Source organism: Schistocerca piceifrons, chromosome 5, assembly GCF_021461385.2.
Source record: "Schistocerca piceifrons isolate TAMUIC-IGC-003096 chromosome 5, iqSchPice1.1, whole genome shotgun sequence".
In the NCBI taxonomy this organism is placed as follows: domain Eukaryota; kingdom Metazoa; phylum Arthropoda; class Insecta; order Orthoptera; family Acrididae; genus Schistocerca; species Schistocerca piceifrons.
Genome location: NC_060142.1, coordinates 246,150,233 through 246,165,224, shown reverse-complemented (window position 1 = coordinate 246,165,224; position 14,992 = coordinate 246,150,233). Strand labels below are relative to the sequence as shown.

General features: G+C 44.0%; 1 protein-coding gene across 1 annotated transcript in view; it reads right to left on the bottom strand.

Annotated features, from left to right (window-relative positions):
- The window catches only part of LOC124798324 (ADAMTS-like protein 4), a 750,423-nt gene extending 735,922 nt beyond the window's left edge, over positions 1–14,501 (bottom strand). The window contains exon 1 of the mRNA XM_047261674.1: positions 13,922–14,501. Within this exon, the coding sequence (XP_047117630.1) occupies positions 13,922–13,978 (57 nt within the window). The 5' untranslated portion in view covers positions 13,979–14,501. The remainder of the gene's footprint in view (positions 1–13,921) is intronic.
- Between the last annotated feature and the right edge of the window lie 491 nt (positions 14,502–14,992).

Below are 14,992 nucleotides of genomic sequence, written 5' to 3'. Positions count from 1 at the left end.
CCTGAAACGTCCTCGAGATTCTGGTTACGCTACTGGCCATTAAAATTGCTACACCACGAAGATGACCTACAGACGCGAAATTTAACCTACAGGGAGAAGACGCTGTGATATGCAAATGATTAGCTTTTCAGAGCATTCACACAAGGTAGGCGCCGGTGGCGACACCTACAACGTGTTGACATGAGGAAAGTTTGCAGCCGATTTCTCATACACAAACAGCAGTTCACAGGCGTTGCCTGGTGAAACGGTGTTGTGATGCCTCGTGTAAGGAGAAGAAATGCGTACAATTACGTTTCCGACTTTGATGAAAGTCTGATTATAGCCTATCGCGATTGCGGTTTATCGTATCGCGACATTGCTGCTCCCGTTGGTCGAGATCCCATAACTGTTAGCAGAATATGCAATCATTGGGCTCAGGAGGGTAATACGGAACGCCGTGCTGGATCCCAATGGCCTCGTATCACTAGCAGTCGAGATGACAGGCATACGCATGGCCGTAACGGATCGTGCAGCCACGTCTCGATCCCTCAGGCAACAAATGGGGACGTTTGCAAGACAACAACCATCTGCACGAACAGTTCGAGGAAATTTGCAGCAGCATAGACTATCAGCTCGGAGAACATGGTTGCGGTTACCCTTGACGCTGCATCACAGACAGGAGCGCCTGCTATGGTGTACTCAACGACGAACCTGGGTGCACGAATGGCAAAACGTCATTTTTTCGGATGAATCTAGGTTCTGTTTACAGCATCATGATGGTCGCATGCGTGTTTGGCGACATCGCGGTGAAGGCACATTGGAAACGTGTATTCGTCATCGCCATACTGGCGTATCACCCGGTGTGATGGTTTGGGGTGCCATTGGTTACACGTCTCGATCACCTCTTGTTCGCATTGACGGCACTCTGAACAGTGGACGTCACATTTCAGTTGTGTTACGACCCGTGGGTCTACCCTTCACTCTATCCCTGAGAAACCCTACATTTCAACAGGATAATGCACGACCGCATGTTGCAGGTCCCGTACAGGCCTTTCTGGATACAGAAAATGTTCGACTGCTGCCCTGGCGAGCACATTCTCCAGATCTCTCACCAACTGAAAACGTCTGGTCAATGGTGGGCGAGCAACTGGCTCTTCACAATACGCCAGTCACTACTCTTGATGAACTGTGGTATCGTGTTGAAACTGCATGGGCAGCTGTACCTGTACATGCCATCCAAGCTCTGTTTGACTCAATGCGCAGGCGTATCAAGGTCGTCATTACGGCCAGGAGTGGTTGTTCTGGGTACTGATTTCTGAGGATGTATGTACCCAAATTGCGTGAAAATGTAATCACATGTCAGTTCTAGTATAATATATTTGTCCAATGAGTACCCTTTCATCATCTGCATTTCTTCTTGGTGCAGCAATTTTAATGGCCAGTAGTGTGTGTCCTCACGAGCTGTCGCCTAACTAGAGGCAGACGGTAGCGATACAGCACGCTACAAAACCCTAGGACGACGCTGTAAATATTGCTGAGAATCTGTGGTCGTAAAGACAGGGTGTGGAGCCTGCCGACTAGCCCACGGCTGTGTGCGTCCGCCCCGCTCGGTAGCTGCCCGGTGTCTGCCCCGCGGCGGCAGCCTTGGACCTCCCGCTGCGTGGAGATCGCGTGGCGGCCAGACCGCAGTAACCCTGCCCTGCCCTGGTCCGCCTGCTCTGCTCGGGACGATTTCTGAGCGCCGCGGCGGCCGCTGTCCACTGCATCACGGCTCTCCGGGGAGACCTGCTGAGTCACATTTAATCGAGTATGGCCGGAAACCCGAGGTAACAGCGTCCCTGTAGTCTATGACATCCACCAGATCTGCCGACTTTCTCTTCTACAACGTTGCCACGGAGAAGTTATCCACAAAGCTTTGACACACACACATACACACACACACACACACACACACACACACACACACACATACACACACGGTAGCGCATCGGCCAACCATATCTGCATGATCAACACCGGTCCTGGTAGTGTAGGGAGTGCTGAATGAAATATTGCTACAAAAAAAAAAATGGTTCAAATGGCTCTGAGAACTATGGGACTTAACTGCTGAGGTCATCAGTCCCCTAGAACTTAGAACTACTTAAACCTAACTAACCTAAGGACATCACACACATCCACGGCCGAGGCAGGATTCGAACCTGCGACAGTAGCGGTCGCGTGATTCCAGACTGTAGCGCCTAGAATCGCTCGGCCATTGCTACACTTTGGGTTCCAAATTCGTATAGTTACTTCTTAGACGGTTATTTACTCATGGTAGTGGTATACGGAGGAATGGAAAAATTGAGGAAATGGTAGATGATGGTTTGATTTAAGAAAAGTAAAGGCACCAGAGAGGCAGTTCTGACGTTGTGCTTGATAATGGTGAAACGTCCACTTTGAACAATTATACATGACTGTTCTTAAACTGACACAAAATATTTTTAGCGCAACGCAGTCTGACTTTCAAAAATCCCTACAAAAGAATGGCCCTGACTAACATTAACCTATACCTTGCACAAATCACCTACCTCACCAAAAACCTTCGTTACTCGAACTACTGCAATACAGCGAGCGCCACTACTGCCAGCTAAATAAAAGATTCAAACTACTGAAGGCACTAACTACTGATAAGCATAGTTAGCAAATGAAAGATTTTGATAGAGAACAAACAATGTATTTACCTTAATAGTGTTCAAAAGTCATAATATATATAGCAGTTCATGACATCCAGTTTTACAAATATCAAAACTCTGCCATTTCTCTCACCACATCCACCACTGCTGGCGGCTCGCCTCCAACTGCGCAACGCTACGCGCTGTTAACATCCAGCTGCCCAACACTACAATGGCCAACAACAATGCAAACCAGCCACAGACTGCACACAGCACAGCCAGTGATTTTCATACAGAGCGCTACGTGGCGCTGCCAATATAAAAACCTAAACAGCCTACTTACAATGGAAACGAGACATGACAATAATCAAAGCCTGTCCGGAACTATACCATACATGTATATTTTTTTAAGATGATTCTAACTTACTGTTACGTCTCCGTTGCACGTTTTTAACTAGATCACATGTTTCGATCACTCTCGATCATCTTCAGATGTAATTAGTTGCGTCAGCATCCCCTCTTGTTTACTCAGAAACACATATCAGAGTTGATCCAAAGTTATCGAAACAGGTAGTCTGACTAAAAATGTAGACTACAGCTGAGACGGAACAATAAATATGCATTATCTTAAATATCTATACAGTTGCTGAATCTCCCACGACGGGATGTCCACTACAGAGATTTTTATTGATCATCTGGAAAAGAGAATCTCCACTAATGCGTACCACCACGTCGATAAAATCCTCTATTTAGGCATTGCGAGGACGATACACTGCTTTTGGTAGATGGAGGGGAAAGGAAGGTTATCGAAATTGTAAATTAATCTAATATTTTGTAGGATAAGATTCAGCTCATCGTCGAACAAGAAAAATATGATAAACTGCAATTCATTGAGATAAGTATCAGGAAACAAGATGGTGGACATACCTTCAAAGCGAACAGGAAGCTGAAGAAACGGATCTTTTGATACTCTCGAACGGACTTTAAAAAAGTAAGTTATGTATTATTATGACAAGCCAAGTGAATTTTATTAAATCTTATAGTACGGTAACGGATACCGTGAAAACATAGTCGATAAATTAATACGTAAGATACTGCACACGAAGCCACGTGGGAATACCAAGCTGAGTTTTACGAGAGTGCGATTCCATATTTCAGTAATTTACCTTATAAAGTAGCTAACTTTTTTAAGCCGCTTTAAATTGAAGCGGCCTTTGAAAACAAGAGCACACTACGATTGAAACTAAGAAATAATTTAAGACAAGAGGTTAATACATGTGATACAGCTGGTATCTTCAAAAGTCAGCAGCGTAACAGATCTAATGCGAACTACATCGCTTAGAGTGGTAGATCGTTCAAGTTGAGGTACAAGCTATAAAAGGACGGACACTTTTCACATGACTGATTTCATTTTGTACCCCGAGGGAGGGTAAGGGTAGAAAACTGGATCTACCACAACAGTTTGAGAATAAGACACATAGCAAGAAAAATGAAAATACATTAAAAAATGGTTCAAATGGCTCTAAGCACTAAAAGAGGTCATTAGTCCCCTAGAACTTAGAACTACTTAAACCTGACTAACCTAAGGACATCACACACATCCATGCCCGAGGCAGGATTCTAACCTGCGACTGTAGCAGTCGCGTAGTTCCGGACTGAAGCGCCTAGAATCGCTCGACCACGGTGGCCGGCAAAAAAATACATTACCTGAACATATTATAGCAGACGAAAACAGCAGTTTTAAAAATTTTGTACTTGTGTTATAATATGTCCCTGGTTAGGTACATTAATTACAGTAAAACTGTTGACATTCTGTGGGTGGCGAGATTCGAAATCCCGAGAATCTCCGTAGGGGAATGCATTATCTTTCATCATTGCTAGTTCTTTGATTTCTTGTTTACGGTCACGACGTGTTTACTTGCGCTAGTTATGTGTCCGTAGGCCGGGTGTGTGGGAATAGCTGTTGCTGTGACGCTACCTGTACTCACAGACTATATGCGCTGATTCATTTTAATTTATTTTATCGGCTGGACAAATGATGCTGAAGCACACTTACGAAGACCTGGTTAAAAACACCCAAATGATACCTGAACGAATTGTCCCTCAGAAGGTGAGTCGTGCAGATTTGAAACTTACTGACAGAGCAAAACTGTGAGCTGAACTGGCAATCGAACATGTGACCTTTGTCTTTCGCGGGGAAAAAGTCTACAGACTTGGCTATCCAAGCAGAGCTAATGATTTGCCCTCACAGCTTTACTTACGCCAGTACCTCATTTCCTACCTTTCAAACTCCACAGGTGTCCCCCTGTATAGCTTGTCGGTTTAGCACTTCTAAAAGAAAGGATAAAGTAGAGACGTAGGGGATTGATTGAAGTATGAATTTTAACTCTGCACTCTGCAGCTGAGTGTGCGCTGAGGTGAGAAGGGCATGATACCTAGCCAAGTTCTTAGTTTCGAGTCCCAGCCCTGTACTCAGTTTTAATCTGTTACATTATTTATTGAATACCTGTTGTAAGTCTTAATTTACTCTTAAAAACTGAACGAATGTATGCTACATCCAAATCTCTTTATCACGAAGCAGCCAAGGTTACCTACCTGCATCGTCTGAGTTTCATCTAAAGCGAGCTTCTGCGTCACTAAGTTAATCCAAAATCGGTCAAGTAGCGTTGCATATTCTGCTTCTGCTTTACTTCCTATTTATTCGATGTTACATTTCTTTCTTTTCCTGTTTCATACTGTTGAATGAAGTGTCATGTGCTTTCAATTACTGCACGAGAGTAAATGCCCATGTCCCCCTCCACCCCCCTCCCCCCTCCGCACCCTATCCTTCACCACTTCACCAGTAGTGCACTCCAATAAATGGAGCAAATTGCTGCCACGCTCACTAATGAGAACTTTGGGGGTAATATAATATAGTTTTCTCGGTTTTAGCACAGGTGCTAAAGATCGCTTCCGCGACCTGAAATGGGCGGAATTGTGTACTGTGCGAGAGTTCGTGAAGTAAAAAAGACTGGTACTATCAAAACTAAAACATTGTATGTAACATTGTCGTCGTAGTACATTATTGAAATGCTCAACAACATCGAGAGGTGCTGGAGTCTAGGGGTGAGCCTGTGCCAAGTGACACAGGGAACAACGTACCGTTGTGCACGGTCCGTTTGCCTCGTCTCTCCTAGTCGCGGTGGCCGCTGGCGGGCGCTTCCCTGCTCTCGTCTCCGTTCTGTTCTGTTCTGTTCTCCAGGAAGTCCTGATACCGGAGGAATGCATCTGGCGGCGGCCGGACATGTGGCTTGTATTACGGCCGCAGAAGCCGCGCGTGCGCCGAGCTGACGTTGTTGGACGCCCGCGTGGTGGGTTGCCTAGCAGCCAGGCGCTGGGAACCAAGTGCTGCGCTGTTTACTCTAACAACAATACGTTTAGGCGGCGTTTCCGCGTCTCTATCGCTATCGGGCGGCGAGATACAGAGAGACCCTTACGCACCATCTGCTGCAAGTTTCGCTTACGTGGTTAGCCTTATGCAGTCTGTGGTAGGACCTTCCGCTGTTACTCATTCTACCGAGGGAAATTTTTTTGTTGTATTAGGCATCCGAGGTACTGAAACAAGTGAAAAACGGGAAATCTGCACAGCCTGATGAAATCAGCTTAGAACTCCTTATATGTGGAGGACTGAAGTGACAACTGGGCACTTACACTTCTAAGACGAATTCTGGAAGACAGCTCAGATGAAACACCTATACCAAGAAACAAGGAAGAACTAGAGGGGAATAAACTTACTAAGTACTTCTTACAAACTCTTCACCAGCTTTATAAACAATTATTAACAATAAGTCTTGACGATGCCGCTCTGGGTTGATTAAAGTAGGAGATATTTTAAAGCGACGTGAAGACGATCACCACTGACAGAAATCGATAACCTGGGGACATTTTTGTGATTATAGACTGGAATAAACGAAACAAATTATATTAACCGTTGAACGGGAAAGACAGCTGACGTCCTCCTAATGGAGGAACAAAATGGCTTTAATTTGGAAATTTGTGGTAAGGTCTTACGCGACCAAACTGCTGAGGTCATCGGTCCCTAAGCTTACACGCTACTTAAACTAACTTACGCCAAGGACGACACACACACGTATGCCCGAGGGAGGACTCGAACCTCCGACGGGGGAAGTCGCGCAGACCGCTCGCCTACCCAGCATGGTAAAAAGGCTTTAAAGACGATCTTGTATTGACAATGTCACAATTGCAGTACAGTTAACAGAAAAAGGACAAGAATACACTACTTGCAACACACATCGCGTTCGTAGATTATTAGAAAGCTTTAGATAAAGCGAACAAAAGGAAGATTTAGTAAACATGGAGAAACGAGGATGTGCGAGACATTTAAACTGTATCAGGACACAGAAATTTTAACAAATACAGATAAAGAGAAGACACAATCAGAAAATATCGAGAAGGAAGAATGATAAGAGTGTAGCCTTTCACCTGTTACGTTCTTTATAGACTTACGCGACATTGCTAGTGAAACCAAGGTGTCAGCTTAATAGCAGGACCCGCACAAAAAACATTCGGCTGGTTCTCATGACCAAATAATGATCCAACATACATAAAATGGAAATAGTTCGCAATATTTCGCTTAAAATCAAATTTCTCAGAACTACCACGTAAAAATTTCTTATTTAGTTATCCAGCGGTCGTCGGATCTGCAGACTAAGTGCTGCACCAACAATCAGTCTTCACTACGTTTTGTCTGTTGCTGTTTCCTCCCAACAGAGTACAATCAGAGCGTCCGCATCTTTCCTTACGTTGTTTTCCCATCTGTGTCACATGGTTCAAATGGCTCTGAGCGCTATGGGACTTAATATCTGAAGTCATCAGTCCCCTAGAACTTAGAACTACTTAAACATAACTAACCTAAGGACATCACACACATCCATGATCGGGGCAGGATTCTAATCTGCGACCGTAGCAGTCGCGCGGTTCCGGACTGAAGCGCCTAGAACCGCTCGGCCACCGCGGCCGGCTCCCATCTATTTCCTTGCTTAATCAAGGGTCATTTTGTTGTGGTGTGCGCAATGAAAGCTTGCCTAGGAAGTCGGGTCTCTTGCATACGGATTACGTGACCTACCCACTAGAGTCGTCAGTTCTTTTGATCTTGTAAACCGTTGCACTGGTCAAGATCTCATAAATTACGTTATTAGTCTTGGTCTTAACGTATCTCCGTCTCTCGCCGGACCCCAGAGTCTTTTCGTCGCCATCTTTTGCGTCTCCCTTTCAGCTAGTGTTCAGATTTCTGAACTGAAAAGGAAAATGGGGCGTGTAACGGCATTATCATCTCCATTTTCGCAGAATTTGATACGGCTTTAGACTTGAACATGTCTCTGAGAGCATACGGACGTCTAGATCCATCAGAAATTATTCCGTTTACATTTATGAATACTTGCTTACAACAATTCTACCAACTTAGCAGGTTCTTTAAGTGATCAACAAACTTGAACTTGTCTCCTTTAACTGTGCAGTACTCTTGCGCATATTTAGTTCTGCCTTTATTTTATGAGTAGCCCTGCTTTCCCTGCTGCTATGGCAATCCTTCCATACATCCCCCCAAGATCTTGCTCATTGTCGCTCACTAACACTATATCGTCTGCATGAAAAAAAATATCTTAAACCTGCCATCTTCCATTCGTAGCCCATTACACGCTTCCACTTTGCTGACTTTCTCCAGGGTGCCATTAAATAGTACGGATGACAGTGCATCTCAGTGTCTTAATCCAGTTCCTATGGAGAAAGGCTGTAAGCATGATCCTCTATTTCTTACTATCGCTTTCGATTCGCTCATACACATTCTAATCATTTCAATGATCTTGTTTGGGGTTCGGAACTCCAGGATTTTATAGAAGCTGCCTTGATGAATACTGTCACAATCTCTTTGAACATCTATGAACAATATCTGGATTTTTCTATCTTTTTCCCATTAATCCAAAAATTTCAGTAAAGGAAACTTTAAAGGGAAATTGCCAGTCCCCCCCAAAATAGTACAAGATGAAAAGTCAATAGATCAAGTATCACATTTTCAGTTCTTAGGTTACGATATTGGTAATGAAAATACGTCACTAACTCATAAATTTCAGATTATGTGTGACATAATAAAAGAAACCTCGATGACAAGAAGGATAACAGTAACAGCTAACGCAATTGTAATATACGGAAGTGAATTGCCGGCCGTTGTTGCAGAGTGTTTCTAGGCGCTTCAGTGCGGAACCGCGCTGCTGCTACGCTCGCAGGTTCGAATCCTGCCTCGGGCATGGATGTGTGTGATGGCCTTAGTTTCGGTAGGTTTAAGTAGTTCTAAGTCTAGGGGACTGAAGTCCCATAGTGCTCAGAGCCATTTGAATCATTTTTGGAAGTGAATTTTGTGGACTAACTATTAAAAACGGAACGAGAATACAGTCAGGTGTACTGAAATTTTTAAGGTGAGCTTACTTGTACTGAAGCCTTCACTCAACCGCCTCGTTTAGACTTAGTGCTGATCTACAGTTTAACGTGGAGAGCTGATTGCGATATATGTTTACATACAGAGAAAATTATCTATGGTTAAAAGCGCATTATCAACCAGAAATAATTGCTAGGACCCAACGAAGGTACAATTTTAACCTATGGACTCCTAAGGTAAAATTTTCCTCCTGATGGAACAACCCACATGTCAGAACGATAAACGAAATAATCTTACGACACACGGTGCAAACCTGATGCTCTTTATGTACAGTGAGACGCAAGAGTAAGTGCTCAGGAACGCGCGATCACAGCCACTGACTAGGAGGCTCGTAGATCATGATTTTAGGTTGAGTCAGTAACATTACGCTATGCATATATACGTATAAATACTGGTACAGTACGTTCTGAATAAGGAAACGATTTAATGGAGTTGAATTTGTAGTAAGACGAAAGAAAATGATTACGCTTCTGAACGAATGAATGATGGTCACAGTTAAAATCATTACCCAAGTTACAGAAAAAACTTCGTACTATAAGTATGACGCCATTTTAGCGTCTAATCTTGAAATATTGTTGCCAGTCATGTCAATTACATTATTTCCAACTATATACCAACGTCCAAACAAAGTCAAAAATTTTTTGATACTACATTTCGCTTTCAAGCCGTGTAGACCCGTTACCGATCTTAGTTTTATTTTTTATTTTTAGGACACATATTTAAAGTAAATACTGACTTGGGAGAGGTCAAAATATTCTGGGCGGAAAATTAATGAAAACGCAACATCTAATTTTCCGGAAAAACTCCAGCCAAGAGGAGGACGACGGTTCGAGCCCGCGTCCGGCCACCCTGATCTAAGTTTTCCGTGATTTCAAAAAATCGCTTCAAGCAATTTCCGCGATGGTTCCGGTTCCTTCGCTAGTCAGATGGGAACGATGACCTCGCTGTTCGGTCCCCTCCCCCACATCAACCAGGCAACCAACGAAGTGCAAAATTTAATTATTTGTTGCAGAATGCAGAAAATTATTTTAGCGAAGAGAACTGACGTGCTTTAAAATTACTGCGGGTTTTAAGATCACCATTTGGTACATCAGAGCACAGGTGTAAAGTGTCTGGGAACACATACTATCCAGAATTAGTATACAGCGAAATGTACATTGTTGTAAAACTTGCTGACAGATTAAAACTGAACACCTTAATGAGATTCGAAACCAGAGCCTGTTTTTACGCAAGCAATGCTTTCTCCGACTAAACAACCGCAGGGAAGTCTCACGACCCAGGCTCTAGGTCTTGAATCGAGCCAGTACTTTCCGGAATCCTGATGGTCTGGTACTTTAAGGCTGTGGGTAAGCCAATTCTTCACTTAACTTTTTCCTTCAGTATTGCTGAACCGGCCAGAATGTTAGGAGAACTGTGATGTTTGAAATGATGGAGGGAGGTACTGGCAAAAATGAAGCTGTAAAGAGGGGCATGAGACGTATCCTCATAGCTTTGTTAGTAAGAGCACTACTTACGAAAAGTAAGGCCGTGGGTTCAAACCTTGGTCTGTGACTCAGTTTCAATATACCAGGAAATTTTATTTTGGTTAGTTTCTTAAAACACTACGATCCAACGCTGTGTTAAGTATGAACTACCACAGCCGGTTGTGTGTTTCAGCCTACCATCGCAAACCAAATAATGTTTACACATTGTTGACTGGAATGAACTTGCTGTGACGTGACTGCAACCGTTGCGCGGCTATTCTCGCTCTTTAAGGTAGTTCCTTCATGAGATGAACGATATAAGCGCCCTCGAAAACATTAGCTAACATGCCGGAACAAGTATCCACAGCCAGTCATACATTTCGTGCTGCAGTCATCAAGGTCTGAGAGAAGTAAATGTAAACATTTCGTGTTTTGCTTGTGTGTTGGTTTAGCGTGAAAAAAAAAAAAAACTTGATGTACATCGCCAGCTCGTCACCGCGTCAGCTACTTTCAGAGGTCGTGTTGGGTTCATTAGAGACGCATTATTTCCGCCTGGACAGGAAAGGAAATAGAGAGTACAACAAACCCACGTCAGACAATTCACGTCAAGCCTTTATTAAGGAGAGTGTACCGTAACACAAATCGGGGAAGTCCACAAAAAAAAAAAAAAAAAAGAATAACGACTCGTGGAATGGTGCTTGTAATTACCACGTTCTCTGACAACTTTACTGTTACAACAAGTTCAGTTAATGCATTGGGGAAAAGCACAAGGGGCTACTGCACTGAGTAACGTTTAAATCGTCGGTCTCGTGGTACAGTACAGAAATATTTTTCCCAATACGGTTTAGTAGTTTCTTGCACATACTTCGGTGTATTGTACTTCGACGTTTTTAATACGTGGCGCAGCGAAAACAGCACTTCTCGAACAAAACACGGAATATGATAGCTCTCACAAATAAAAACAACACAATAATACTTGTTCGTTGTATATTGTACCTCCTGCTACAAGTCGGGATGTATGAGTGGTCAGTTATGGAAGGTAGGAGTGCTCCTACCCAGCTGGAACTCCGAACTGAGATGACGCATTTTTGACCCAATGTGCAATACATCCAAGTACTCGTGTGTTGGCCCTCTATGACAACGAGATAATTCTGTACTCTCGCTGATATCCAAAATAACACAGTTTACAACTACGTCGGCAGATTTTCGAGAGGGTCAGATCAAGTTTGCAATACACCTAGGAGACCACGTAAATATGATAAAAAACCAACTGTCTATTCCTTTGTTTCATTATGGTGTGTAAACTTAAGTTACAAGTAACACAGGCTATGATTCATTCGGACGAACCGATTGATAGTAAGGAAACATTTTACATTCTTCAATAACCCAGGTGTATAAGGAATCCAACGAACGTCAACATAGCCGTGATACCTGTCTTCAAGGACTAATAGTTTGTTCGCTTTCTTGTTCGTCGTCCAAGGACCTGACAAGCAGGATGGTCAGAAGAAGAAACTGATCACTGTATATCTCTAGAATTATCTTTTACATCTCACACATAAAGAGTCTTCTACAGGCTTTAAACACTTTTGTCGAGCTCATTTTTATAAGATGTCAGCAACTGTAGATTTCCTAATGTACCTTGGTACCCCCTGTTAGCCGCCTGTGTGACGGTATTTTACGGAATTATGCGACACTCAAGCGGTTCACCACTTCCGTTCTCCTACATGCGTCATGATCAAAACCACAAGCCGTACACGATTGTTCAGAAAAACACGTACCACGATCGCATGTTGCTCACTCGCTGTGTTTACCGACAAAACAGTCCCCTTACGAGCGCAACTGCCACAAGCTTCCAGATCGACGGTCCCAATTTTTGCTGTAATAAAGACGCAGATGACCTCCGCCACTGCTTTATTTGGCCTGACGAACCAATGTCTGCATCACATCAGGCAGTATCAGAGGGTTCCCAAACTGTCCCTGACGAAACACCTCGTGAATCCTGGTATTCGGATGGATCGTCTTGTGCATCTTAAAGACTAAAAAAAAAAATATAAAATGAGAAAAACTTCTTTCATTTAGTGGTTACTTCAGTTTTAAATCGTAGTTAATAACACAGAAATCACAACAATTTAAAAAAATAACAAGAATCCGCGTTTTTAAACGGTATACAGAATACAGTTTGAGAAACCGTGGGGTAATCGTCGCTGCAGTCATCCTATTCGAAAACCGCCGTCAAGGAATAATATGGTGTGCCACTCTTGGTTTAATTCGTCTGCCTCAGAGCTACTGATAAACTCCTAGTATGAATAGTCGTCTGAATTTATTGCTCAGTGCTTATTTGTTCGTTCTTTCGTGTCAGAAATTACTGTTTACAACGAGACCACATTTGTAAATTTCCAGGTTCCGGTGCTGTAGAAATTTTCGATCAGCTATAAAGCCAGAGTCGTTACACAATTTTGAATACAACATAGAACAAAGTTAAAAGTCCATGAGAATCGTAATTCACTGCTCTGATGGCGTAAAAGTTGCGGTAATCGTTACAAATGAATACAGTTCGAACAACTATAGCCATAAACAGTTGTAAGTTAAGCCCCAACTCTTTCATGTGCAACCTGTTAGGTGTGTCCCGTTTTCTTCACGAGACAATTGTCTGTTTATGCAATGTTTTGCCAGCGCGAGTAGCTGTCATTCTCAAAGATTTACCTTCTGGTCAGTCACCAGTAATGGAAAGCGTATTTATGGCAAGTTATTTGCTCCCACTAGCGAAAGCTTATAAATACAATCAAATAATCTAAGGGACTGGAACCCGAGAAGAAACTTAATATGCTTGTCTCTAAAAATAGCCATGTCTTAATCACTGTGGATCAATATTAGTCGCATCTTGAATGTTAATAAGACTATTGACTTTCAATTTGAGGAACTAAATCGAAATAACAGATGTCTCTGATCTAAATTAGCAACAATAACACAATCTGCTGACAGCCAGTAGACACACAGTATAATGAAATGTAAACAACTATAAGAAAAGGGACGATGCTTGTCAAGACCTAGTCCTTCTGCAGAGATCTTCAACCTTCCAGAAACATCAGGTGGGCCCTAAACGTCCGAGATAGAAATCGCCCTCTAAATCGCCTTGTCTCTGGGTGCTAACCACATGTCAACATTGTTGGGGTAGTCAGAGTGGAAAATGTGCTCACTCACTCAACAGATATAAGGCAGGGAGAGACCAGGTAAAAAGGAATGTTGTAAATGACATTGTAAATAGGAAAAATTTAAATTTCTAAACTGGCCTCCTTGATACATATTCAAGCAGCGCGCGCGCGTACTTGCTCACTCACCACTGCGGAGATGACGAGAATTACAATCTGGAGCCCCGCTGTGACGGACAGCATCATCGCGTGGCCCTTTTTCTTCCTCTGCGGGCAGCCGGCGAACCTCGCGCCGGGTCGTAGGTAGTGGAAGGAGGGTGAGAGCGCACGCGATCACCGGCGGGCACTTCCCCGGAGCGGCGCTGTGGAATTTACCTCCCGACCCTGCCCACTCCAGCGGCGAGTGAACAATCGGAGTGACTGAGGGCTCGAACGGAATGCAAATCCTCGCCTCGATCCTCTCGGACCGGGGAAAAGTTAAATCTGGTATAGTCGTCGTGCCAGGGGAAGAAAAAAGTATTCGGAGAATGAGTCTTTTATTCTGCACACGAAGGAAAATTGATAAGTTAATTTGATTTTTGCGTAACTGTAGAAAAGGTATTGGAAATTATGAAAAAGATCGGCTGTGGTCTGCAGGCAGAAAGTGCTGATGGACGAGGGTGTGCAACTGGCGAGCGCCGGTGCTGCAGTTGGGCCCGCTCTTGCGCGCGCGTCTCGGGTAATGAAGCCGGCTTCGTAGCTCCGCTGCTGGTGGCTACTTGTCGCGGTGGCGTGCGGAACACGTGTGATGGACCGCGGCCGCTGCCGCCGCAGCCAGCTTCGCGGACCGGCGCATGCGCAGTGGACGGCGGCGCGCCGCCAGAGCGGTTGCCGTTTGCGCATGCGCCGATGCCCGCTCTGTCGTCCGTCTCGCGCTGTGCTCGCGGCGGTGACCCCGAGAAGAGGTGCTGTGCCGACCATCATAACCTAGGGCACGCCAATCGCGGACAAGTCGCCGGAGCGTAGCAGGACTGCTCTACTGCAAGCACCCTGTTGTCGTCTGTCATCATCATCATCATCATCACTACCACCACCACCACCACCACCATCACTTTCTTCTTGTTCTTCTTGTTTTTTTCCACAACATAGCCTTGCGTAAGAAGGGACAGATTATACGGCTTTCCCTACATACCGGATGATCAAAAAGTCAGTATAAATTTGAAAACTTAATAAACCACGGAATAATGTAGATAGAGACGTAAAAATTGACACACATGCTTG